At 45.9% G+C, this 27,388-nt stretch overlaps 1 protein-coding gene across 11 annotated transcripts; it reads right to left on the bottom strand.

Annotated features, from left to right (window-relative positions):
* Positions 1–2,456: 2,456 nt before the first annotated feature.
* LOC144726505 (uncharacterized) lies at positions 2,457–27,388 on the bottom strand. 11 transcript variants are annotated; one of them, XM_078605292.1, is made up of 11 exons: positions 26,959–27,388; positions 21,967–22,132; positions 15,414–16,892; positions 14,666–14,817; positions 14,355–14,498; positions 13,531–13,614; positions 13,167–13,210; positions 9,675–9,775; positions 7,998–8,623; positions 5,122–5,194; positions 2,457–4,110 (listed from the first exon to the last, which is right to left on the bottom strand). In XM_078605292.1, exons 2-11 carry the CDS (start codon positions 22,118–22,120, stop codon positions 3,680–3,682), a joined length of 3,288 nt encoding a protein of 1,095 aa, XP_078461418.1. In that variant the 5' UTR covers positions 22,121–22,132; positions 26,959–27,388; the 3' UTR covers positions 2,457–3,679. The 11 variants fall into 11 exon arrangements, with proteins under 11 accessions (XP_078461418.1, XP_078461422.1, XP_078461421.1 ...); XM_078605296.1 differs by having other exon boundaries at positions 9,684–9,775; XM_078605295.1 differs by having other exon boundaries at positions 21,967–22,129; positions 26,959–27,130.

The raw sequence follows: 27,388 nt of genomic DNA, 5'->3' as shown, positions 1-27,388 counted from the left end.
CTCATTACCCTGAACTACCAACCTAATTTCAATACGCACACAAACACCGCGTCCATGTTGGTCGGGTTATTTATCGGGCGTCCATCTTGGTTCGAATATTTAACGGGCGTCGGTGTCGGTCGATTATTTAGCAGACGTCCATGTTGGTTAGCTTATTTAGCGGACAGTCAGGCTTGAATAAATGTAAAGTTGCGTGGCACATTAGGATGGACCACTCTTTTAATAATTTCCTTGTGCAGCAAGGGAGTAAAGTGTGGTTCTGGGAGAGTCCTTATGTGCTGTACATCAATGCATGTGTGTGCAGCAGCATGTGATGACGGAGTTGGGCCTGTAGGTGGTTGGCAGGGTAATTGAATAACCGCACTTGTAAACCAGTCACATGGTTAATGGCGACTCGGTTGAAGATTGCTGCGTGTGACACACGTGCTGTTGCATCTTACAGATGGACCACAATGTTTGCCCTCGATCTGGAGCACCTGCCGCCCACGTCCTTCATTTCGAGTGTGCAACAGTTGTATCTGCCCAACTAGGGCACATCACCAATACTGGTGATATGCCCAACTAGGGCACATCACCAATACTGGTGATATGCCCAACTAGGGCACATCACCAATACTGGTGATATGCCCAACTAGGGTACATCACCAATACTGGTGATATGCCCAACTAGGGCACATCACCAATACTGGTGATATGCCCAACTAGGGCATATCACCAATACTGGTTACAGGATCTAGACTGTTGATGAGACAATGTTGAAACTGGTCCATTTTGCTTGCTACTGAATGCACTCCAAGGAGGCTCTGTGGCTGTTGGGATGTCCAAATGTTTTACTTATTTTTTATATGTAGAGGGACAGATCTATGATGGCGGTGTGCTGTTCATTGTCAGGCGTATTCTCCACGGCGACGCAAGCGCTCGTTTTGTAATTAAGGGAAGGATGATTTACTCCTGAACCAGTTGTTTTATTTCCCCAAATCAACAAAACATGATGCGACCCACTTACACCTGTCACTTTCCCCCCACACCACATAAAAATAACAATGGAATGAAAAGCTAAATGCCACAAGTAAAATGTGTAATATATACATATATTTGGTAACTTTTTCGTTCTCAAGTTATAACACTTTAACATTTTTTAGCAACTTTAAGCAAAAGGAATTCTCTACAAACATTCACGGATTGGCAGCGTTTGTGTGCAAATTAAAATCCCTTTCACTCTTTACTGGTAGAGGCATAAGCCCAGATCTGCATGAATATATACCCTGCATTTATTTAATTGCAGCTGCTATGTGAAAACAGCAAGCTGGCAAAGCCGGCTTGTTTCTCAAATGAGAGAACCTATGCCAGAGGGTCCTTTTCTAGAAACATCTGGCAATTCATTAGCATTGGTTCAAGCAAGTCCGAATGCTGAGACACCGAGTGTCTAAGCCAGTCCAGTGTGTGCATGTTGAACCAATGCAGCTACAACGGACTCCCTGCAGGCCGTGTGGCCGATGAGTCGAATAAAAATAAATTTAGGCAGTCCCCGGGTTACGAAAGGGTTAGGGGTGCTACAAACGATCCGTAACCTCCTCTACCCGATGACGAGTTCTCCCTCAGGACTGTATCGCGCTGTCGTCCATTTTCTATCGCGACTTGTATCCTATCGCTGTACATAGGCTCTGCACTTCCCAAGATTTTTCCATTCCGTCGAATATCTACCCTAACACTACCCATAATTAAACTAAGGGAACATATACTGTATCCAATTGTTTATGAATACCACTAAACATGTTAATATTGTTAACAGAAAGTAGTCGCTTGTGAATGTTCATTTACCGTGCATGCGTCAAGGCCTAGACTTCTCCGATTGCTGTTGACCGAGACCTTAAGCAATCCAAGTGTGATTGTGTTAAATAAAGTAGTCATTATTGCAATGCAATTAAGGGAGATATTACACTGAAAGTTACGAGACGTTGTGGCGGGTATACGCACTGTAACGCTGAAACAGCTTGACAGAGTGCAGAGCTGCTATACACTGCCTTAGAGAAGATTCTGCCCCCCCTTGCGCCGCTGTATTCATCCGCAACCTCACCGAACTGCACGACTTGTGCTGACGTAATGCTAAGATTTCCACATACTGATTTTTTAACATTAATTATGGGAGCATTTCCGTAAGGTCAGATTTCCGTAAGTCGGGTGTTCCACAACCCGGGGACTGCCTGTACTTGTATATATTTTTTATGTGGAGGTACAAATATGGGGAAGCCAATTGTTTGCTTATTGTTATTAAAGCGATTAAACTGCCAATTGTTAGATAAATGGCAATACATTTATTGACGAAAGAAACTATTCCGGCTAAATAATGTTCGTTCTAACGTCCAAGCCATTTCATGTAAAAAAATTGTAAAGTGTGTCAACTGAAATTTTGCTGTGTAAAAAGTAAAATTAATGTGAAATGTCACAAGCATTAATCCAGTTAAAAAACATTTTTATACAGATTGTAAAGTATAGAAGGTAACACCACTGCTTTCAAGTGCATTCCAGTCAGCATTTATAACTGCATATGAATTGCTTAAATAAGAACATGTGTGGGGAGAGATACATATGGGAAGTGATAAATGCATGTTTCGATTTAGTTACGTTCTTACGTTTTGCCGAGATGAAACCACAAGGTCATAGCCACCGTGCGAGTGTTGCTCGTGTCAGTACAAAAGTGATGATGCCTGATGCAGGCACGCTAGTCTTCGAACAGTACACCTTGGACCAAACTGCAACTAGATTATACGTGCATTTACATTCAATAAAAGCACGCTTGGCAACCATCAGAATCATGTATTGAACCTCGGCTTTGATTGAAAAACGTAATTTTCCCACCACACACACGGCAACATTTTATCATATCCCATCTTATGTTTGACAAGGGAATAAAACAATATTTTAAGCTACACATTGAAATAAAAGATTAACCAAATCCACAAAAAGTTCCTACTATTGTAGACATTACAATCGGTCGGGCCCTCATGAAGATTACTCCATAATACCAGCAGCAAAGCCGTGAGTGGAATGCACTTAACACTGTAGCCACCACACCCTCCACCTGGGACATGTTTTGTTGCTTGGCAAGAACCTTCATTTCATAAAGCTACATTGCCACCAACACAAAGCTAATTATTTATATTTATGCTAATTTACCGAGCACTCACCCAAAACTTACAACCTTTTTCAGGAGGGTTCTGCCAAGTTTTCACAGTTGGGGGTGCCGATTGCAATGTATAATCCCAATGAGCGATTCGTGATTTATTTTCGTGTCAGATTGCGGAAGTAAAGTGTATCAAAAACCCACAAACGTGCCAATTTATGACAGCTTCAGCACACAGCAATCCGCACACATTTAACAATTCAGTATGACATGTTTCTGGTAGTTACAACCAGTTTCATCAGGCAGTTGCTATACATCTGATTGACACTGCTGATGAAATAATGGATGTCATAACTGATAAAGTTTTCTGGAACGGAACCAATGCAGCTGAAATAATTTATTCCCAGTAGGCCTTGTGGCTGATGGGATGAGTAAAAAACACTTTTATTTGCATGTGGAGAGATACATGGGAAGAATTGTCTGCTTATTGACTGTTAAGAGACACATGGACTAGAGAGCTCTAGTTTCTTGTGAAAGCAATGTCTATGGGAGCACCTACATGTTGAGTTCTGTGCACTGCGGTTCACAGAACGGTCCGTAGCGTCCGTAGGAGTCTCGGCCTCGCACTGCAAAGTAGTAACGCTTGCCAAACCCAAACTGGGAGAGAGTGCACGCCATGGGCAAGCGCAATGCCTTGACCTCTCCCACACGCCGCCAGTGCATAGGTGGGCGCCCTGCCAACTCCTGATGGCACGCGTACAGGTAGAAGGCCTCTGCCGCCGCACAACGGTCGTCCGGGTTCCGTACATTCCAGCACAGCACGATCTGGGCGCTGGAGCGCGTCACCGTGAGTGTAGCCTTCTGTGGGGGCAGTGACTCCGCAGCCTCAGGGGGCAAAGGGCAAAGGGTGGACGGAGCGGGCGCTTCTGGGAGCGGCGGCAGCTGGGCGAGACACGGCGCTGGGGAAGTGGTGCGCTGGGTGGCTCCTGGAGTTTAACAACAGCAGCAAACTCCAGTTAAGTGAAGGTCGCAGAGGGTATTTAAAGAGAGGGGGCAACTTATCAGTCTCAATGTGTATACCTAGTGAATGTGTCAATCTAAATGTCTGTGTACCTAGATTTGGTTTTTAAATCGTTGCAGAGCAGACCAAAGAGCCTAAAATGTCAATTCGCTAGTAACAAACAGTACAATCAAAGCTGCAACACAGAAGTTAACAAGTTTGTTGAATTGCTAAAATAGGTGAAATGCCATGTTTGTGTTCATATATTGTGTTGCTTGCATTCTCCATGACGCTAAGGATTGATTACCTTACACAGTAAACCCTCTTCATTTGCAGATTTTTCTTTAACAAAACTCTCTTATCTGCGATTTTATATTTGCATACCAGTTTAACTTTCACGACTTTTCCTTTGATTTGCATCATGGGTGAAGCTACTGTAATTGCACGGTGCAGTAGTGTGCGGTGGCCCTCAAGCCAGCTGAAATTTTTACTCTTGAAAGAAAAAGTAAAAGGCAGAATAAAGGGATGAGCATCGCTGAAAAAGTAGAGTTGTTGGATAGACTTGCTTATGGTGAAAGTGTCTGATGTTGTCTGCCATTACATGGTAAACTAATCAAAAGTCGGATTTATGAAGAAAAACGAGAAGGCAATTTGGGAAAATGTAGAAGTGCACCGATGACCACCAAAAAAGTATCATCATTACACCCCCATCATCCAAGGTAAGTAATACTTGCAATTTTGCAGTATAATTTATGGATGTTTTGTATGATTTATTTGTAATATTGTACATTTTAATTAAGTGACTTGTCTATAGTATAAGATTAATGTTATGAAACTTACAATTTGTATCCTGTATCTTCAGTTAGATACAGAAACCTAACCACATTATTACAACATAAACAGTCTCTACATTCGCAAATTCTACTTTTGTGCAGATTTTCAAGAACCTAACCCTCCTGGATGTCGAGGCCAAACCGTTTCACCAAGTAGTGCTCACCTTGACCTTGTGACTCATCCTCTTCCGTGAGGTCAATGACTGCATCAGCTGACGATGAGACTATAGAGACGACCTGGAGGTCAACAATAATCTCAATCAATGAAATGACACCATGTATGCTTAATATCCCTGACAGTCACTAGCTCACATCACCAAGAGGAAAAAAAAAATGCAAGTGCCTTTGCCATTATTTTGAGCCTTCATTTGCAGTTCTCAAATGTATGTCAATAATTTCCTGTATCTTAATTCAGGAGCTTTCGTGACTGCAGGAATTATTCTTTGGTTCTTATCGGTTAAGTCACGTCTAAAAGTAAAATAAAATAATAAATTAAAATAATATTAAATTATTTTAATTTATTATTTTATTTTACTTTTAGACGTGACTTAACCGAAAAGAACCAAAGAATAATTTCCTGTATTCCTTTCTATTCAATGTTATGTCATTCGAAAATCTGAGATGGCTAACATTTTCTCCACCCATTTATTTCCCGAACAAGAGCAATTGGGCTGAAGCAGGCCATGTCGCTCAAAGAAAACGGCCAGTGGTCGAGACTAACGATGGAGTGGCAAGCAAAGGAGTGGATGTATCCGAAAAGATGTCCACCACCATACAGAGACAGTGGTTAAATGACCTTGTGTGCAGGAGCTAGATGGATTGCTGCATTGAGACATCGTGAGAGCGACAGATCGTGGAGGTATTCAACCAGAAGTTGACTGATCATGGCTGATATCTTTAATAACTTGCAATTGCATACAACCATTGCTTGCAGGAACCACATTTCATTCAAACACCAGAATTATATAAAAACATAATATACAAATTGAAAACTCATTACCCAGATCTCTCTTGAGTCAATTGATCATCAGCTGGTCAGAAGATAATTAAAAGTTTAAGGTTTCTGCAGCCTTGACTACAATCCATAGTCTACCTCTATTTGGATAAGACTGCTTGTGTGAAAGCCTCAAGTACATCGACAGAATGTCAGACAATCCTTCATAAACCAGACTTACTGCTACACAGCCTGTTGCTGTACATGAGCTGCTGTGCAGCCTGTTGTCTGTTTTAAACAATTACTGATAATACACCCACAATCCCAAATAATCGAGCAGCCAGCATCAAACAGCACTCTAAATAGCTGTACTGTATTCAGTAATGTAGAGGGACAGGACATGGGGAATGAGGCAAATTGTCCTCTTATTTATTTTATACAATTCTCCAGTGACACTAAGGAATATTTTGTGTTCTGTATTAGTGGTGTATTTTGGAGAGAGGGTCCTTGCGTATTGTCTGCTATTTTACACACTTCTATTAACTCACTCTGTTGTTGTATCCTCAAATCTTGTAACTCAATTTTAACTCACTTCCCAATGTGGTATCGACTGCAAACTTGGTATACTTATTTCTAGATTTGAAGCTTTCATGACTGCAAGGATTCATATTCTTAGGTTTTTTCGGTAAAGTCACGGAGGTAAAAAATTCAAATTAATAAAAGTAAAATAAAAATCACGACGTTTCGGAGGCAACACAAGCTTCCGTCTTCAGGTGGAACCGTCACAGCACGATAGCTGTATCAAGTGAGAGAAATTCCAAGAAACAGTATTTGTGTATATACTGGTTGAGGGTGGGAGGAGCCAAGGTAGGCCCTGAATATTATTTTTGTGAGGTTCAGTGCGGCTGAAGCACGCTGTTAGGAAAGAGCCTTTGTTGTGTAAACTAGGTGCGGATGATGTAAAGGTGCGTGTAAAAGGGACTGAGCGTTTTTGTTATGTAGAGATGATGCGGCTGAAATCACTGCCAGGAAATGAGTCTTTGTTGTGTAGAATGGTTGACTGAGCCTATTATTATGTAGAGGTGGTGCGGCTTAAATCTCTGCCAGGAAATTAGTCTTTGTTGTGTAGAATGGTTGACTGAGCCTATTGTTATGTAGAGGTGGCGCGGCTCAAATCGCTGCCAGGAATGCTCCAAATGTGGTTAAATCTTTTTAGCATGGTTAATAACATCTTTCTACCATCAAAGGTTTGTACACGAGGCCATCCAAATATACAAACACAGACATAATTTCAACTGTGATGATGGGTACAAACTTAGTAATCATTGGAAAAATGTTATTAACCATGCAAAAAAGATTTAACTACACATTTGGAGCATTCCTGGCAGCGATTTCAGCCGCACCACCTCTACATAACAATAGGCTCAGTCAACCATTCTACACAACAAAGACTCATTTCCTGGCAGAGATTTCAGCCGCATCATCTCTACATAACAAAAACGCTCAGTCCCTTTTACACGCACCTTTACATCAGCCGCACCTAGTTTACACAAAAAAAGGCTCATTCCTAACAGCGTGCTTCAGCTGCACCGAACCTCACAAAATAATATTCAGGGCCTACCTTGGCTCCTCCCACCCTCAACCAGTATATATACAAATACTGTTTCTTGGAATTTCTATCACTTGATACAGCTATCGTGCTGTGACGGTTCCACCTGAAGACGGGAAGCTTGTGTTGCCTCCGAAACATCGTGATTTTAATTTTATTTTTATTTTATTAATTTTAATTTTTTACCTACGTGACTTTACCGAAAAAACCTAAGAATATTGGTATACTTATGTCATACTGATGACAATACTATATTCTATCATAAAACAAAGATTTGTAAACAATCTTTTTTATATGTTATGTTTCGGCTTGGGTCTAATTGACCACGCTCAACTGACGTTGGCTGTAAATCGTTATGGCAAGCCTCGGGGCCACTTCCTGGAGTTCTTCCATGACTAGTAGGGTACATTTCATTAAAGCACGTTTAAAAAAAGTTTAAAAAAATATTACTTATTAATGTGTTAGGTGCAAAAACACATTACGAACGAGCACCTCACCTGTTTGAGTTCCTGCAAATTGTCCTGCGGGTCATCATGTGGCATCTGCGTTTCTGCCACACTGCTGGACCCCCTGATTTGTGCAACAACTGAAGCGTCGGTCCTCTGCGAGGATGACACCGGGCAGTCCTTCACGTGGGCGGCCATGGCAATATCACGTGGGCCGGGCTGTTTCTCTGCCGTGGGAGCTCTTAACAGCCGCAGCAGCGGTGGTATTGCTAACGCAGCCCCCTCGGTTGCTTTGGAGTCGTGGCCAATCGCCAGCTTGCCTGGGGATCCCACGTGCCCAGGGACAACACGTCCAGATGTCTGGCTAGACTTTACGTCTGCACCGGTTGGCTCTTGGATCTGTGTGGATTGAGCCCCGGCTGGTGCGGAAGGGTCTGCGCCCACTGCCGTACGCCACGGTGAGCCACAGTCTGCGCTGCTGTTGGTTGCTGCGAGGTCAGGACGGGCGTCGCCCAATGTTGCGGGTTGGCTTGATTGCACGTTTTTGTCCTGCCGCGTGGGCGATAGTGCACGAGGTCTGCTTGAGCTTGGCACAACTGCAAGCCTCTGCGAGAGGTCCGAATGGCTTCCGGGGAGCTGCGAGGCCGCTGTGGTGGGGTTGGGCCGGCCTGCCAAAGCTGTTGAAGGAATCGGAATGAGAATTTAGAAATCCCACGCATAACGTAATTTACTATTCAGCATGTTGTTAGCCATCAATAGCAAAAACATGACACGAAATATGAATTTGCCTTGTTCTCAACAGAAGTCACTAATTAAATAAGTACACAATTTGCCTCCGCGTTTGTCTCTCCGCATGACATGTTTTTGTACAATTCACAAAAACAACTGATTTTCAAGGTTATAAGGTGCTGCATTATCTATTGTATCGCATATTAATTGCCAATTAATTTAACTCGTGGTGAAAAAAATACTTTGTGATGTAATACCATACTGTACGTGCATAGCACATAACACAAAAATTTCCCTCCACCACGTGAAGGGGATTTCCCCCGGTTTTTTCAGATGAAGAGGCAGGCGAACCTGCCCCATCGTCTGCATAACTCCACCACTGTTCATCCCAAGAGGCCTCGATCTGCAATCTCTTCAACCATCGCTGGTGAGTTTTATATAATTGTTTGAATTTATTATTAGTTCCGTGTAGGTCATCCGTTTTTCCGACGATATACACGTCTCTATAGAGGCTCCCACAAGGCGATGCAGGAGGGCGTGTGGCAGAGTTTGGCGCCAGTTATCATAGTGCGGTCATGTCGGTACAGTTGTCGGCGGTGAGTACAATGTCTCTAAAAACAATGGCGCTTTGCCTCTCTAAATAAAATGAACACTAACTGCTTGTGCGTTTCGAGATTCAGCAGTGAACGGGACACACCCTGCAACTTGCAGATGCTTCCGAAAGGGAAAGGGTTAAAATGTTTGTCTACTAAGACACATGCATTGTCACACATTTTTTTCCAGAAATGATGGCAAGGAATGCAACCCGATTTTAACATTGTCTACAGAAAATTAGTTTGCTTTACTTAATTTGGAGTGAAGTAGCATTTCCCAGGAACACATCCCTCATGTATTGCGGGGATTCCTATACTTATTTACTTTGTTAACAAAAGCAGGTGTTGCGTGGCTACAACGTAAAGGCATATATTAGTTTAAAAAGAGTAGTCACTTGATGCCGACCTGCTGTACCTGTGACTGCTGCAGCACGAATGACGCCAGCAGGAGAACCATGGCCAACGGTGACATTTGGACTTCCACTCCTCCTTTCAGAAGCAGCAGCACTTGCCATTCACACAGGCAACGCACACAAACAGGCAGCATTTTACTTATTAATTGTATCATTTCGATTTAAAGCTTTCGTGACTGCAGGGATTCATCTTCTTGGTTCTTTCGGTAAAGTCACGTAGAAGGGAAGTAATAAAATAATAAAAATAAAACATAATAAAATAATTCTCACGACGTTTCGGCCACAACGCAAGCAGCCGTCCTCAGGTGGAGAACAGGTCCGTCAAGTAGACAGAGTCTGAATGGCACGCTCCAGGCTTGGAGCGACTATTTATGCTGGGATGGAGGAGCGAAGAGCGTCTTGACGAAATAATTTGCATATCAAGAAGAATTTAGCATATTTATGGGAAATGCAGATATGCGATTAGCACTACTTGTGAAATGCGTAGGAGGTTTGGCGAGGGTTTAAAGTCATTATGCCCATGCATTATGCAGGATTAGCAGCATCAAAGGGAGGGAGTAAGGTCAGAATTAATAAAGGGAAGGAATGTTAATAATATGGCGTCGCAGCAACTAATATGCTTATTGACTATACCTTGTCATATTACACTATGTTTTATTCTACCCACTCAACTGTATAGCACACTGCTATATATTCACTATAAAATTACGATACTACAGTGATACCTCGGTTCACGAACACTTCTGTTCACGAACAACTCGGTTCACGAACAGAAAAGTTCATAAAAATATGCTCCGGTTCACGAACTCCACTTCGGTTCACGAACAGGAGCCGCGGCCATTTTAATGCTATTTCCAGGCTGTCACATGGTCGTGACTTCCTGTAGGAAGATCGTGGAGAGAAGAAGAGACGCAGAAAGAAGTACTGTGAGTACTGTGAAGACACTTTCAGTGACTTTTTGCTTTTTGGTGTGCTTTTTAGCACATACAGTACTGTACTACTGTACAATACTGTACTTACTGTATTGTACAGTTCACCCGTTTGAGTGCTTACTGAAGTCATCTCAAGCAAGGTTAGTGTTCTCTCTTTATACCTTACTATACTGTACAGTACTAATGTGTATTGTAATTTGTTTCATATTTGTGTGCTTCAAAAACCAAAAAAAAAGGTCAGAACGGATTAACCGGATTTACATTGAACCCTATGGGAAAATATGCCTCGGTTCACGACCAATTCGGTTCGCGACCAGAGTCAGTTCAAGAATTAAGTTCGTGAACCGAGGTATCACTGTATATATTACCTTATACATTGTATTAAACATTACACTTTAATAATATTTATTATATATGTTATACACTATACCATAAACCGTCACGTGAAAGGTACTAAGAGGAAGCAACGAAATATGTCAATGGGAGAATGGTGGTAGGAAGCTTGCAGCGGACCAACAAATCCATTCCCTGCAGAGTGCATATTTATAGTGATTATATAGCAGTGTGCTATACAGTTAAGTGGGTAGAATAAAACATAGTGTAATATGACAAGGTATAGTCAATAAGCATATTAGTTGCTGCGACGCCATATTATTAACATTCCTTCCCTTTATTAATTCTGACCTTACTCCCTCCCTTTGATGCTGCTAATCCTGCATAATGCATGGGCATAATGACTTTAAACCCCTCGCCAAACCTCCTACGCATTTCACAAGTAGTGCTAATCGCATATCTGCATTTCCCATAAATATGCTAAATCCCTCTTGATATGCAAATTATTTCATCAAGACGCTCTTCCGCTCCTCCATCCCAGCATAAATAGTCGCTCCAAGCCTGGAGCGTGCCATTCAGACTCTGTCTACTTGACGGACCTGTTCTCCACCTGAGGACGGCTGCTTGCGTTGTGGCCGAAACGTCGTGAGAATTATTTTATTATGTTTTATTTTTATTATTTTATTACTTCCCTTCTACGTGACTTTACCGAAAGAACCAAGAAGATGAATTGTATCATTATCATCCCAACTGTGGGGAGACATTTTTCTTACATTTGTGAATCACATTTGTTACCAAAAATGTTTAATAAAAATTCAAGCATTGACAGCACTTCTCAGCATTCTTGGTATGGCAGTCCTCCGATCGACGCAGAAAAGTTTACACTAAACCCTCGCGATTCAGACGTTTCGCACATTCCCGAGTTACTAAATGCATACTAATTCCCTATTCGCGACCTGACGGACTCCAGTATTCGACAGTGTACGTGCCAGACCACCGACACTGGGGAGGTACATGACGAATCTATGAAACTCTCTTCGAAGGTGAGACACACCCCCCACCTTGGCTGCTCGCTTTTTCGTCAGTCTTGCAGTAATCCCCTGTACCACAAATAGGTAGGTACAGTATAACCTTGCAGCTCCTTTGAGCTCGCTATTGTGCATTTACGTACTGTACTTGCTTGTTAAAAATCCCTTAATCATGGCTCCCAAGCATCAAATGAGAAAGGAAAGTGTGTCTTCACTTTCCTCTCTCATTGTATCTCCCAAGAAGTCGTCCTCCTTAATTCCTCACCATCACCACCACCATCATCATAAAATCATCATCAAAGGTGATTCAAACTTTGTTCTTTATCATTTATTTATTGTAGTAATTGTTATTAAACATTTACCATCTCTCCCCACTCATACCAGGAATGTAACCCCATTTTTAGCTTTGAACAAGGTTTCTGCATTCCTGAATTCTGCACTCGCGAGCATTTTCAATAACGTAACCCTCACGAATAGAGGGGTTTACTGTCTTCTCAAAGTAAAGCGGTCAAGTTGACTGATGATTTCACCACTCGCTCACTCACTTCAGTCAAGTTTACGGTTTAACCTATGATGATCATTGGCTCTTGGTGATGTTTAATATCAATCAGTTGCTGAACACAGGCCCATTGGCCCAAGATGTCAAGCAGCCAGGAACAAACAGTACCATTAATGTGGTAATAGATGAAAAACAAGTTTCTTGAACCGAGCAAGGTTATTGAGAACTTGGGGAAAGAGACGATGGAAGGGAATTCCCAAGGGCAGCAGTGCGAAGGAAGAAGCAGAAAGTATTAAGGACTGAAGAGTGATGGAGACACACAAAGGGAAAATTACACAAAATAATCACGTCATTGTGTAGAATAAGTAATAAAATAAATAAGCACACATATGCCTTCTTCCCATAGCTCTCCCTCCACATGAAAAATGTAATGTATTTGTTTCACACATCCCATCAGCGACATGGCTTTCCGGGAGCTAATGCTAAAACCGCTCAAGTTTTCCTGCAATGAACCCATGTTACCGAATGTGTGCACTCCCAGAAGGCCTTCTGGCTGAAAATGTGTAAGAATACTTTTAGTTTGTATGTAAAGGGAAAAATTAAGGAAGGAAGAAAATGGTCTGCCAAGTTATTTTGCTACTTATACATGTAATACATAAACATTAATGTATCACTACCCTCTATAACACATACAGGTTGGATGGGCCAGGCTGGGGTAGACGTAGTCGCTCCGAAACCTGAAAAACAGAATTAACTTTTGAAACATGTGTGCTGCTGTTACAGCAAGGCTGCATTCTACATCAATCTGCATGTGCACCACGTAATCACTCGTAGATATATATTTGTGTTTGCGTGTGATGTCTATTATATAGATGCGCAATGGATAAGTTAGAGATTTACCATGTATGTGCATGCCATCACTTGTTTGCTATGCATTCATCCACATCCTGGATATCAATCCAAACTAAAGTTCCATCGAGGGATGTTTTAACAGATACATTTTTTGACAGAAAACTTGAATGTTGCAATATATGCAGTGTAATCATTGCTTTCGTACCTGTGTATTTCCTGTTTGTCTTGTGCCTGTGTTGAGGGCATCTAGTGCTGCATTCAATTTCCATTGCAGACACTGCAAACTTGCCTGCAGTTTGACCACAAAATACATAGCACATACATTCTTATTCTTTGGGTCTTTCGGTAAAGCCACGTAGATGGATAAAATAAAAAAAAATGTACATACACAAGCAAAGTAACTAAATTATTTTCCTTGAAATACGACTAAGCTTACTATTCTCTTGTTGTTGAATGGCTTTAACCCTCCAAGAAAAACTATAGCAGCTTAATAATTATGGGTGCTATGTGCCAAACAGACAACAAGTCACCATGTTCATAGCTGGTTTCTGATTTCGGTACCGGTAACCGACTCAAGTGGAACGTGACAACGCATAGATTGGCTCACGCTGACGCGCTGACGCACAAACCACACGGCCGCCTAAGTCAACAAGTGGTTCATGTCCCACTCATTCCTCAGTTAAAAGGTGCAACCAAAAAATTGCTTTCTCACACCACTACTGCCAACAAAGGCCTCCACTACAGGGAGCTCGAGAAGGTATTTTCCAAAATAATGAAGAGGGTATTTGGTCTATTCTTCCAAGCTAACCAGACATCTTCGCACAGCCAATTGCCACAACAGCCTGTGTAGGCTACATAGGGACTTTTAGCTTGGTATGTGTGTGAGAGAGGGAAATCGTCTTTGGAGGGAGGGGGGGTATGTAAAGCATCAACTGTGACAAGATGGTTGGAGATGGTAACACCGTACACAAATGTTGGATTTTTCAAACGTCACATGCGCATGCAGTGGGTGTGCCCCCCCAGTCTTGCCTGTAAACTTGCAGTCAGACTCTCATGCCGTCTATTTCCTTTTTCCACAACCTCCAAACGCCGACTCAGCGCCTTCATTCTCTCGCCGATCACAGTGAAGTCTCGACCACCACCAAGCCTCGCGAGCAGCACTCTCTCCACCTCCTTTGCAGACCACATTTCCATAACAAATCATTTGCGTCTCATCAGCAACCAGGCTCGCTTGAATCAATGCTAGTGAACTGCCAAATGTTTATAGGCAAGAACCCTCTGTTAGTAACGGACCCCACATGGTTTTTTAATCCAAACCAACCTTCCGTGTAAGCTCTCACCTTTTCTACATCTAATTTGGGTACAGCCTTCCTTGTGCCCAGCAGAACGCACGACCCATTTGTCTCTGGGCGATCATCGTCACGCTTGACAATTTTCCCTTGTTTTTGTACAAGTTGCTCCTCAGCGGGTCTCTTTATCGACGGGTGACCACCTGGCAGTAGCAAAACCATTCAATCATTAAACAATTTATATATTTTTAACACAGTTGCTAAGCACACGTCCAAAGGCCCAAAAGATCAAGTGGCTAGCAACAAAAAGCATCAAAGTTGTACTAATTGAAGAGTTACACTTTTTATAAATCACCTACTCCCCACACTGTAGGTCACAACAACACTCATCCACACAGCAGGGCATTTTACTTCTCCATCTGCTGTATCCCCTACACAGCTCCACTTTGGAATTCCCTCCCCCATGGTCCCTTTTACCCACTCAAATCAACCTTGCTCAATTCATGACATGTGTTAACTCTTACCTATTACAACTTTGATCGTGCTGATTGTTGCTGGTCACTTGCTAGATTTGATCATCATCTTCAGGTGGTTTTCCCACCTGATGATGATTGCTTGTGTTGCAATCGAAACGTTGTGATTTAATTTCTTTTATTTTATACCTACGTGACTTTACCAAAAGAACCAAAGAGTATGGTCACTTGCTGTTTTGGGCCTTTAGGCCTGTGCCCAGCAATGGTATTGAAAAAATATAAAGATTACCGGTAACTAAGATAGTTAATACTGCATGCAGCTCTACCTGTGGTGCTGAAAGGAACTGAAGTAGATGTTGCATCGGGTGCACAATCTCTTGCTGCAACACCTTCCGATTTGTAATCCGCCGAAGCTGCATTAGTACTCCACGATGACACAAGTCCCGCAGAACAATTCTGGTGGGCCTTGCTCACTGCCACCACGTTGTCCTTCGTTGAAATTGCCTCTGTAGTACCGCCTAACCATTTAATCTCTGGAGGCGGATCGTTCTGTGTACTGTGTGCCACGGCTTGCGCAGATGGCCTTGTGCAGTCTGTGCCGTCACCCTGTGCATTCTTTTCTGTCAACATCGCAGTGCATTGTTTATTTGCACTACATTCCGGTGCACAGTCTTGCATCACACTGGCCACAGGCTCTGCAGCAGAACTTTGTTCAAAGCCACGTTCTAGAATCCCCAAAGCAATATCTTGGACCAAGCCATTGCATGCCGACCCTGCACCTCGTCCACAACCCTCATCTGCTCCTTCTCTTGGATATAATTTATCTTCTTGAACATCGGACCTGAGAGATGACACCAACTTTGTTGCCGAATTTGCCTTGTCCTCCAGCTTAGCAGCAATGTTATTGTTTTCCATTCTCACAGTTGACTTCTCATTTGACTCCTCACAGATATCCATACTCTCTGCATGGCTCAAATTCGGTTGCGCATTCACACCAGTATCTTTCTCTAGCATGGCTTGTATGTTTGTGTGTACTTGGTGCAAGTTTGCGTCCGACATGTGCAAATAGGTAACATCGCAAGGACCGCCAGTGCTGTTGTGTTCAGGTGAAACGGAACTAGTAGAGTCATGGGTCACTTTGGAAGGACGGTCCTGATTGGTTCTGGACATAGACAATTCATTATCATCCAAACCACAATTCTCCTTAAAATTGTCTAAATTAAGTTGAGCAAGTGGTGCTTCTTTTTCAAAAGGCAAATTTTCATTTTGGCCTCCCAATCCTGTCTCTTGTTTATTGATGGCAGATGAAACAGTGGAGTCACTACTGGTGGATTCCAGTCCAGCAGATATGGAACCAACACATTGATTTACTTTAACGTGGCGGTCATGAGCACCAAGTGACTGCTCAATCTTGAGTGCATCTCCTCTGGTAATATCCAGGCAGTCTCTGTCATGATCAGACATCACTTCAACATTGCTATCATCAAAGCTTAGGGTGCAACCATTCTTGCCGTTACCAACTTGAGGCTGAGCAATGCCTATTACATTGGCCTCTCCCCCATTCACATCACATTGCTCTGTTTTAGCTCTCAAGTCCAAGTCACCTTGTTGACGTTGGTATTTAATTTGATGGCCGAGGTCCAAGGAAGACACGGCTGCAGGTTTTTCTTCTGGGGTAAAACCAGTCAAAGATTTGCCTTCTGAATGACTTCCGTGGCAGGTAATCAAAAATGACTGTGTTTCCTCCAATCGGGTCCACTCCACTTTGGTTTTCAACTTTGTGTTCTCCGTTCCCAAATGGATTTCTATTCCACAAGAGATCACAGAAGCAAGGCATAAGCATATACACTTTAGCATACCGCAATTCAGAGGGGTGTAACAACACACCAATGAAATAACATCATACATTATGCTTATGCTACATACATCAGGTCACACAATTACATCCATGTTTTACGATTGCCATTCTGTAATTGGTTCATATTATTATTATTCTTTTTACAAGTGAAAATACCCCCCCACCCCGGCTGCCACCCCTCTCATCCCCACATTCACACCCCAAGGTGCCCCTCCTCTCACGTGCATGGGAGCACAAGGCAATATATGTTTGGGGGCACACCAAGCAATAGGAAGACCATTCAATAACCACAGCTCTCAAAAAGCCGCATAGCCGTCGTCACCATAACAAGTGCCGTTAGCAAGCACCTATGAAGGACGTTACCACACATGAGGGCGTGGGGTGGCAAACACCACGCCTGGCCACCTTTGTCTCCCCAGTGGTAATGTTTACAACCAGTACTTTGTTCTCATAATAAGGCTGAGTCGACCTAGGGAAAGCCCAGGACTGGTTCAGATATTCGTCACTGATGTTGCTCATGAGCAGGAATTGAACACGGGTTGCCAGGTTCGTTGCAATGCGCTAACCACTGCTCGCCAAAAAAATACACACATATCCAATACCCGCCATACGCCATTAAGTGACGGTGACGTCACCACGGTGCGTGTGCCATGCCAGGAGCACTTTGAGGCCACGTGAAGTCTCGAAGGCTCGCTGACAGGAGGTCTCAGGACAGACCCAGGTGCCAAGGTTTGGCTGAGATGACTGATAGATGCACCAGCTGTACCTGCCACTTTGCCAACTTGCTGCATTTTAGCTGCCCAGGGCTCCGCTCGTTGTTGCGAGCATCGCTCCTCTGCCCTCCATTGTGGCTGGAGGGCGACTGCCTCCAACTGCCCAGCAGCGTCCTTCACGAGCCTCCTCCATAGAGGCCGATCTTGACACCGCTGGTACCAGTCGTCGGCAAGTCCTCTCAGCTCCACATCCTCCCATACCGCATCAGTCCATCTCTTCTCCAGCCGATGTCGTGCCCGTTTAGCCCCCTCTATGCGGCCAAACAAAAGCTGCTTGGGCATGCGGTGGCTGGGCATGTGGGCTGCTAGTGCTGCTTGTTTTTGTGAGCGTCGCTCATCCATTGTTGGAGAGCAAATACCTGATTCACGTGCCCCATCCAGAGGCCGATCTTTACACCACCAGTAGCAGTCATCAGCAAGTCCACTACGCTTCACATCCTGCTGAATCACATCAGCCCATTTCTTCTCTAGCCCATGCCTCACCCGTTTAGCCCCCTCTCCCCTGCCAAACAGAAGCTGATTGGGCATGCAGTGGCTGGGCATGCAAGTGTAGGGACAGTGTGGAGAGAGAGAGAGACAGTGCGTGTGTGTAAACAACGCGGGTGCAGGGACAGTGCATGGCCAAGTCGTCATGATGGATATTACAGGAGGGAACCATCAGGGAAGTTTGGGATTGGCCAAGACAATTTGAGAAAGGGAGCGTGGACGGGGGCGGAGCGAGGCCACGCCGGGGGGATATAAGGCGGCAGGGCGAGGGTGCTCGGGGCTGCCGTGGGATTGGGATGGACTGCCTCCACGCTGTCGTTGTCTTCGGGCCGTCGCTGTCTCTGCATCGTCGCTGTCTTCGTGTCGTCGCTACTTGGGTGCTGTCCTAGCCGAGTGTGTTATCCTAGCCCAAGGACCTGTATGTTAATCCTAGCCCAAGTATTTTAGGATACGAGACCACGTTATCTGCGCGACATGTCTTAATAAATAAATAACAAAGACAATAAGTTGTCCGAGTTATTACAACTGTTGTCAGAAGATGTCGATAAACCACTTAACTGCGACCTCGGATGAAGTGGAGGCTCCTCCCCAGGCAGCCCCGGGAATAGGGGCCCCGGTGTACGAGCCCCTAGGCACTGCGGGAGCGACAGCAAGGACGGAGGAGGAGGGGGCTGCGGGCCAGCAGCCTCGGGCCGCAGAGGGATGGCGAGAGGTGGCAGGGAGGCTGGACCTGCTCCTCGTGGCCGTCACGGGACTCTTCCCTGCTGCTGGGCTTGACGGCGGCGCCAACGGGAGCCGCGGAGGCCACGCGACGGGGATCCGTCAAGGAGACGGGGCGGACGGCGGCTGCCGTTGTTGCCGCGGCCCAGCCTGCGCATGGTCTGCCGCCATTGGACACGTGGCGGGGTCCGCGTAGGGGTGGCCGTCATCGGCCCCGCGGCCGAGGCCATGCAAGCGCCGGCCGCCGCCTTCCATGCGGCGGAGCCCGCGTAGCCACCAGCCAATAACCCCAATGCAGCGGAGCCGGCACAGTTGCTGGTCACCATATTCCACGCCGCAGAGCCCGCGCGAGCGGGGGCGGCCATCACCCACGCGGCAGAGATCGCGTGGTCACTGGCCGCCATTTTCCCGGCGGGGGAGGTGGTGCGATCAGAGGCTGCCATTTCGTTGCCAACCGCCATTTCGCTGTCAACCCAAGGGGCCGTGGCTTCGGCTCCGTCCCCGATGGTGCAGGCAGGAGCAAGGAGTCGATCAAGGATTGGTGCCTCCCATCAGGGAGTTTGAGGCAGCGGGGGCCGACTGGGCCACCTTCATCCGGCGTTTTGAGGCGGCGTTCTCCTCGGTCGAGTGGACGGAAGACGAGGCCTTGCGGGCCTTACCCACAGCCCTCCATGACGATGCTCCTGCAGCATTCCGAGCCATCCTTCAAAAGCGGGCCACTCTTTGTCAGGAATACGGGGAGATGGCAGCTGTCTTCGATCCTCCATTCAACGCGCGGATGAAATTCCTGCAATGGAGGCGAGGGGAGGCCGAGACGTCCCTCGCTTACCGTAGTGCACCGATGGTGCTGGGGCAGGTGACACACCTGCGTATGAATCCGGCGGCGATTGACTAACGATGGAGAAGTTGTTGGGGCTGGCACAAGAGAAGGGGATTGTGCGGCCCGTCGTCGAAGAGGAGACACAGACGTCCCTGTGGGTGGCCAGATGCCTGCAGGCCCACGAAAATATGACCCGGCGGACCCCGGTGGTCGCGTGATCTGATTCCATCTGTGAAGGATGTCGTTCCTAACTTACAGTATCCTGGAGTCTAAAAATTGAGTTGCATTTGTGGTGATTGCTACATTGGAGAAACGAAACGTCATGTTTCTGATCGTGTCCGCGAGCACAAGTCAGATCTGAAACACGGCAGAACTGATTCTTCGGCCGTTGCCGATCATTGCTACAACTCGGTGGGCTCTCATGAAATTGTCTTTTCTGAGACCAAGGTTCTCTGCAAACCTCCTGGCTACCATCAAATGTTTGTACACGAAGCCATACAAATATACAAACACAGACATAATTTCAACCGTGATGATGGGTACAAACTTAGTAATCATTGGAAAGATGTTATCAACCACGCAAAAAAGACTTAATTACACATTTTTGGACCATCTTATCTGACAGGCACTATTTTACTTTACTTTACCGAGTGTTAACATCCCCAGTGTTTAACAGTACTCTCTTCATTGTTCAGCCAGCACTGGTATAAACATGGGCATTTTCGTTCTTTTCTATCATGTGTATCAACAGGTGCTTGTACACACACATGTCCACGTACACTTGCACCACACTCTCTTTTGGCCTCCCCCTCTCTGTCCAATGCGTTGGCGTGTGCAGCAGTAGTTGCTTGCGCACAACCACGTCCACGCAGTCGACGTGTACCACGTCGTGCATTCTTTTGGCCCCGCCCCCCCTCCCCCTCCCGATGCGTTCTACGTGGCACGTCGTGCCGTCTTTGAGCCCCGCCCCCCTCCCTCCCGATACGTTCCATTCATTGGCTACCACATTCTGATGAGCTCCGCCCCCCTCTCCTCCCCCCTCAACTTGCTTTTAAGGGATTACATCTTGAATCATTGCCTCACTTGATGCAGTAAATCTGGCTGTGACGGTCCCACCTGATGACGGAGACTTGTGTTGCCTCCGAAACGTCGTGATTTTTATTTTATTTTACTTTCATTAATTTTAATGTTTTACCTACGTGACTTTACCGAAAAAAGAATAGTCATCTATAATTTGTTGCCCTTAAGGGATCCTCGTATTTCACCGGTGGAAAATGCGTGTTGCGGCTAACGGGGGGAGTATGGGCATCGGATAGAGGCACGTGTAAGAAAAGGGGAATTAGAGGTGTCAGGGCCCGTGTTGATTTCAAAAAGGCGGTGCCTTGCCTCTTCGGAACAGCCTTTTTGGGTAGGATGCCCTTGAAAATCTTCACGGATCAACTTAAAGCTTTGGTGACTGCAGGAATCCATACTCTTAAAACAATGATCAGCCACGGCAGAGGTGTTGGTTGTACCGTGTTTCAGATCCGCCTTGTGTTTGCGAACACAGTCTGAATGTCTCAGACCGTGTTCGCAGGAACCGTCTCACATTGACATGCTAATCTATAATCTCTAGTCTCACATTGACATGCAAAATCTCTAATCTCGAGCAATACAATGGCTTCTTCAGCACCATAACTGTGGGGTTACATTAACAGTTTGACATGCTAATCTCTAGCAATACAATGGCCGAGGTATACCTAGTTCAGCGATCTTACATTTACTTGCAAATTCCATCTCTAACCCCGCCCACTTACCCTTGGGTTGTACCCATCTCAAAGCTTTATAACCTTTGGCTGCAGTAGCTCTCTCACTATATTTCTTCTTGCCTCAGCAGTCCGCCTGCTGTATTTTTTCACCTAAAGACGATTGCTTGTGTTGCGATCGAAACGTCGTGATTTTTTCTTATTTTTCTATCTACGTGACTTTACCGAAAAACCCAAAGAGTATGATAAACTGGAAACAAACTTTTCAAAACCATTTTTAATCGATTGATCAGTGTCCAGTTAAAGTGGTTTTCGGTGCACCTGAACAGCACCCGAAACCAACTGGTTCAACACCATGACGTTCACTGTATCTAAATTTTTTTTAACTGTTATTGTATTTGTAATAGCTGCAACTTCAGAAATATTACACCTCTTAAAAAGGGTATGGGATCAGGGGGGCGTAGAGTAGGTTTGTACCATTGCCATGCTTGTCCAGCAGGCGGTGCAGGGACGAAAGTTGAATGCGGTTACTGCTCTGAGTGCTCTTCCTTGCTCGAAACACGCGAGGGGCTGAAGATTGCATCTGCCCAGGAGTGGAGGAGAGTGCCGTTCCGCAGCACGAATCCGTCATCTCGAGAAGCTGCTGAAAAGCAACAGGCAACACCAGAAACAAGTACTGGCAATCAGTCAGGGATCCATCAAAGTCAAGAGCAGCGATTCCCAAACTGTATAGATCGGCACACCACTGTCAACCTTCAACAACATTCACAGGCCACACACAGTGCAGTCACAAAATATGGCGTTTTGGTAAAAAATAAATAAAATGCTATCTGCAACAGTCCCACGGACCACACCTAAACAGGCACTCCCTCGTTCAACCACACCCAAATAATAACCGCCTTTCACCACCAGTGGTGGTGACGTCACCACGGCGCCTGTACCAGGCCAGCTGCAGCCCAAGGCCACGTGAAGTGTCTCTAGGCTCACTTGCATGTGACGGGACAGACGCAGGTGCGATTGGTTGACTGTGCTCCCCACAGTGCCAACTTGCTGCATTTTAGCCACCCGGCGCTCCGTTCATTGTTGTAAGCCTCTGCCCTCTGCCCTCTGCTGTGGTTGCATCCAACTGCCCAGTAGCGTCCTTAACAAACCTCCTCCTACAGAGGCCAATCTTGACATCGCCGATACCAGTCATCAGGAAGTCCAACCAGGTCCACATACTTTTGTACTGCATCAGTCCAGGTCTTCTCTAGCCCGTGCTGTGCCCGTTTAGCCCCCTCTATCCAGCCAGACAAAAGCTGCTTCAACATGAAGTGGCTGGGCATGTGGGCTAGATGACCCTGCCAATGCAACCCCCCCAGCCAGAGCTCAGATATCTTCAGGATATGTGAGCGCCTTGCACAATCCAGTCTGGTTAGACCCAGGATGGATCGTAGGCAAGCCAGCCTGAATGTTTCAAAACGGCACAGATGTTTCTTCAAAGGGATGCACGTTTTTTCAAGCATAAAGAAGGGAGGACATAAATGTGGCTGAGGAGACCCCGAGCTCCTTATGGAGCAATAAGCCAGGTAGCTTCGACACAGTATTAACCTCACCTAGGCATCGATCAGCCTCCCAATGTATCAATACCAGATGTGAATTCCTCCGGTGTACCCATCTCGAACAAGAGCAGATGCTAAATAGTGTAGGGGCCAAAGGATATCCCTGTCCCACAGCCTTGGTGACCACAGGTCGGGAACCACTATTCTCTAACAGTTTAAACACATTTGAAACCTTCTTTGGCCAAACGTAGACCTTTATTTATTTGAATGTAACTCTTATCCATGACCCTATTATCAAAGACTCCTATTATACACAGTAGCAGGAGGGTCCACTTGAACTCCTATTATCTGGAGGCCTTATTCTTCCTATTAGCCAGGCGTACCCGAGTCACATAGAAAATAAATCCTCTTTTCCCGTAAAAAAATGGTTAAGAAAAAATGCAGTGAATAGAGCAAGTTCACTGTACTTATTTTGTTCATGAGACAACACAAATACACTCAAAGAGACACACAAAGATAGAAAGACACACAGATATGGACAAAAGGACAGATATACACTCCCGATTAAAACGTTTTATTACAAGCTTTTATTTAACTCACTCTGTCTGTTATATCCTCAACTCTGTCTGTTGTCGTATCCTCAAATCTTTTAACTCAATTTTAACCCACTTCCTAATGTCATATCGACTGCAAACTTGGTATACGTATGTCATACCGATGACAAAACTATATTCTATCGTTAAAAATTCAAAATACATATTTTTAAACGATCTTTTTTATATGTTATGTTTCAGCTTGAGTCTAATTGTCCACGCTCAACTCACGTTGGCTGTAAATCACCATGGTCCCTTACGTTATGGCAAGCTTCGGGGCCACTTCCTGGAGTCGTGGAGTTCTGCCATTACTCGTACGGTACATTTCATTAAAGCGTGTTTTAAAAAAAGTATTTTTAAATATTACTTATTTTACCAAGTAAGGCCCACTGAGCTATATAGCTTTTTCAGAAGCAACATGCTCACAAATGATCGCTCAACAAATTGGCTATCATATGGAAATGTATAGCAGCCAAATACTCGGTTTAGTTTGTTGTTCTTCCCCCACAACTCCGATTCACACAGCGACTACGAACGGTGCGAAAGAAATGTGTTTTTCAAGTTTGAGGAAAAAAACGGAGGACCCAGGGAAAAATCTACACGACCACGAGGAGACCATGCAAACTCCAAATATACAGGTACCAGGATCAGGATCGAACCCACGACCTCCTGTAAACCAGGCAAGGTAGCACAGACACTGAGACACACAAAGACTGGGGGACACATACAAGGAGGCAGTCACGGAGACAGACACACAGAGACAAAGTCAGAGAGACAGAAACATACCTTTCCTGTAAGAGGGCTTCGACAGGACATGAATACGTACAGTACACTCATGTACTGTAACACCCACCACACCTTTGTCTCTATCGGTGGCTCTGTACCTGTTGCTCAAATGGAGACTTGGTGCTTTCAACGACCCCCATTGCATTTTAAAAACTTGCGTTTAATTATCTGTGGTTTTTTCGCAGATAGTCGTCGTCATGATTGTTTACCCCGCAGATTAAGGTTAAAATGGCGATTTTAACCTTAATCCACAAGAGGTGTTTTTGGGTTAGATTACGTAAATGTGTCGTTAAACCCACCACCACCCGACACAGCCAATTAGTAAGGTTTCTTACGTAAACAAAACATGCCATTTAGTTACTTCAGCATACCGGTCGTCAGCAAACAAGTTTCTTGCAAAAATAAGGTTATAAAAAAAGCTTAGGAAAAGACCTGACTGGAGGGAAATACAAACGGAGTATGAAAAAAGCAGAAAGAGAAGTGGATTATATATGTATATGTTGAACTTCTTTTGCACCATACGGAGCTAACCTTGTTAATCGGTGGGGGGGGGGATGACAAACTAAACACAAAAAGCAGTTCTAAAGAAGTTAGTTTCAATCTAGGCGGTGACCTGCAGTGAGGTGACGACGACATTGATAACGGATACTCAACCCCCGGCCATAGGAACGTGTCATGTTCATCACTGGTCCTGCTGGGCTGTAAACAGGGATCACCGATGCCTCGATTATCGTCATCATTCTGCCTCGAGCGAAACGCAGCACGTGACCGTCGAGGAGCAGACCAAGTGGAGGGTTTTAACACTGCACGTGGGTGGAGGCGTTCCCCCCACGCCCACGTGGTGGTGGTGCAGCGGGCCTGGTCTCCCGCCAGCCGCCGTCTCCAGGCGCACTTTCTATTTTAAGCCACTCGCACACAACATGTCGGCACCACCGCCATCTTGGTCCAGAGGCAGTTCACTGAAGGAATCAATGAGATCGGCTGCTGATGCTCACACGTTGCCTTACCAAGGGGACTCATTATAAAAAATGTAAACAATGAAATGTACAACAGATTTTCTTTCTAATAAAATCAAATATGGTGCTGCCATGGTGTTGGTTGCTGGTTCGATCTCCCGGCGCGGCAGTGGGAATAACGGTGCAAGTTTTTGACCCCCCCCCCGTCATCCTTCACAGTCTAAACGAGTATAGTCGATCGGGCAGGTCGCTTGTCAAGATATCTGGTCAGCATTGCAAAGTCGACACCGTCTTGAGATCCCCCCCCCCCTGTAGTGGAGTGGCCGCTGCTGCTGCACCTTGTCATTGAGGAACGAGGGAAAACGAACCACGCGGTGACTTTGGCCGCCATGCCGTTTGTACGTTCGTGCAGTGCGACCATCAACACTAAACTGTGGCCGCTTCGAGAACGGCGGCGGCGATTCTTCTTTTTCTTCTTCTTCTCTGGGTGACCACCTCCACCACGCGGTCGGCTGCAAGCGAAGGCGGCCGCCCTGGTGCTGCTGCTGGTACAACTTGCCCCTACGGCACGGAATGTGGAGTTCCCTGCCATAATCGTCTCTTCTCAAGCTATCATCATAACCCCTGCTCAGTTCAAGTGTTCACGCTTACCCGATTGCAGCATTGGTGGTGCTGTTTGTTACTGGCCGCTTAACATTTTCTACTCTTGGGCCTGTGCTCAGCAGCTGTCTACAGCAGACAACGCGCCGCGTATTGTACTCGCGGACACGAAGAGGACGCCTGAGGCAGCAATAACTCACAACAGCGATGATGGCCAGGCCGCCACGGGCCGCTGTGTAACGCCACGAGCAGCAGCAGCAGCCCCTGGCTCTGAGGGGTCGCGCTGCACGGGAAGAGGAACGAGGAGGAGGTGAGGGGGGTGATCTCACCCGAAGAGCGGCGCCGCGGCCTCCTCGCTACGCCCACAGACGACCCGCGGGGACCATTGCGCCGTCTCCTCCTCCTCCTCCACTCGCCACTCCGTCTCCGGCTCCACGCCTAGTCCCCTCCCCCGGCGCCTCCTCGCCCCGCGGCGGCCGAGGGGAAGAAGACGCCGTGCGCCTTGCGGCTACGCACGGCGCGGCGGCCCAGGAGCCAGGGCCGATGAGCACGAAGAGTGGCGAGGAGTGATTCGTGGCCACGGCCCCGCGACACACAAAGACCTCCAAAATGGCGTCGCGAGGGAAGAAGAAGAGCGGGGAGAGAGACTCCCCCTACAGGGAGACAGCGGAGGCAGCGAAGAGGACGGAGGCCGAGGCAAGGAAGAGCGGCAGACTGAGCGGGAGGACTGCGGAGAGACGGAGAGAAGAAGCCGGCGGCGCCCTGCAGGCAGGCAGAGTGGGGGGGGGGGGCTCAGTCGGTGTCTCCCCCGACTGCCCACGAGCCACCGACTACAGCATCAACGTCGTTATCATTCCGCTCGTTTACCCAGCAAAGCCCGAGTCTCACTGCTTTTTTCAGGAGGGTGATGCCAAGTGTTCGCAGAAAGAGGCTACGAATGCTACGCGTTTTCAAATAAGAAATGTGTAATATTCGAATAGAGTGAATATTTACCTTAACGCTGGCGCACAATGGTCCACTCTTCTTTGAAAGACATCACGGGATATTTAACATCCACTCTGCGTGAAGTAGGCGACGCATGGTGGTGAAGTTGTGGTGAGTACACAGCAGAGATGATCAGGGCGGCCTGCGGGAGTCGAACCGCGAGGCTCCGCAACAAGCGGCTTGGGCCAGGTCCCCGCCCCTAACGATCCGATCCAGGAACCACTTAACTGAACATAACGATCCGATCCAGGAACCACTTAACTGAACATAACGATCCGATCCAAGAACCGCTTAAACTGAACATAACGATCCGATCCAGGAACCACTAAACTGAACATAACGATCCGATTCACGACTTACGCTGTGGCAGCGGTGAGACGCGAGAGAATCGATTCGTGAATCTGCTTATGAGGAATCGTTACATTAATGTAAATAAACT

Source organism: Lampetra planeri, chromosome 23, assembly GCF_965212315.1.
Source record: "Lampetra planeri chromosome 23, kcLamPlan1.2.h2, whole genome shotgun sequence".
NCBI classification, from domain to species: Eukaryota; Metazoa; Chordata; class Hyperoartia; order Petromyzontiformes; family Petromyzontidae; genus Lampetra; species Lampetra planeri.
Note: the sequence above shows the minus strand (reverse complement) of the source record. Positions and strands in the feature narration are given on the sequence as shown.

Coding starts and splice junctions, on each gene's coding strand:
- LOC144726505 (XM_078605292.1), bottom strand. CDS start 22,120: ATGACGGATTCGTGCTGCGGAACGGCACTCTCCTCCACTCCTGGGCAG. Junction 16,893..21,966: donor GCTGGACAAGCATGGCAATG/GTACAAACCTAC, acceptor CTTGTGGAATAG/AAATCCATTTGGGAACGGAG. Junction 13,615..14,354: donor GTCTGACTGCAAGTTTACAG/GCAAGACTGGGG, acceptor GTCAAACTGCAG/GCAAGTTTGCAGTGTCTGCA.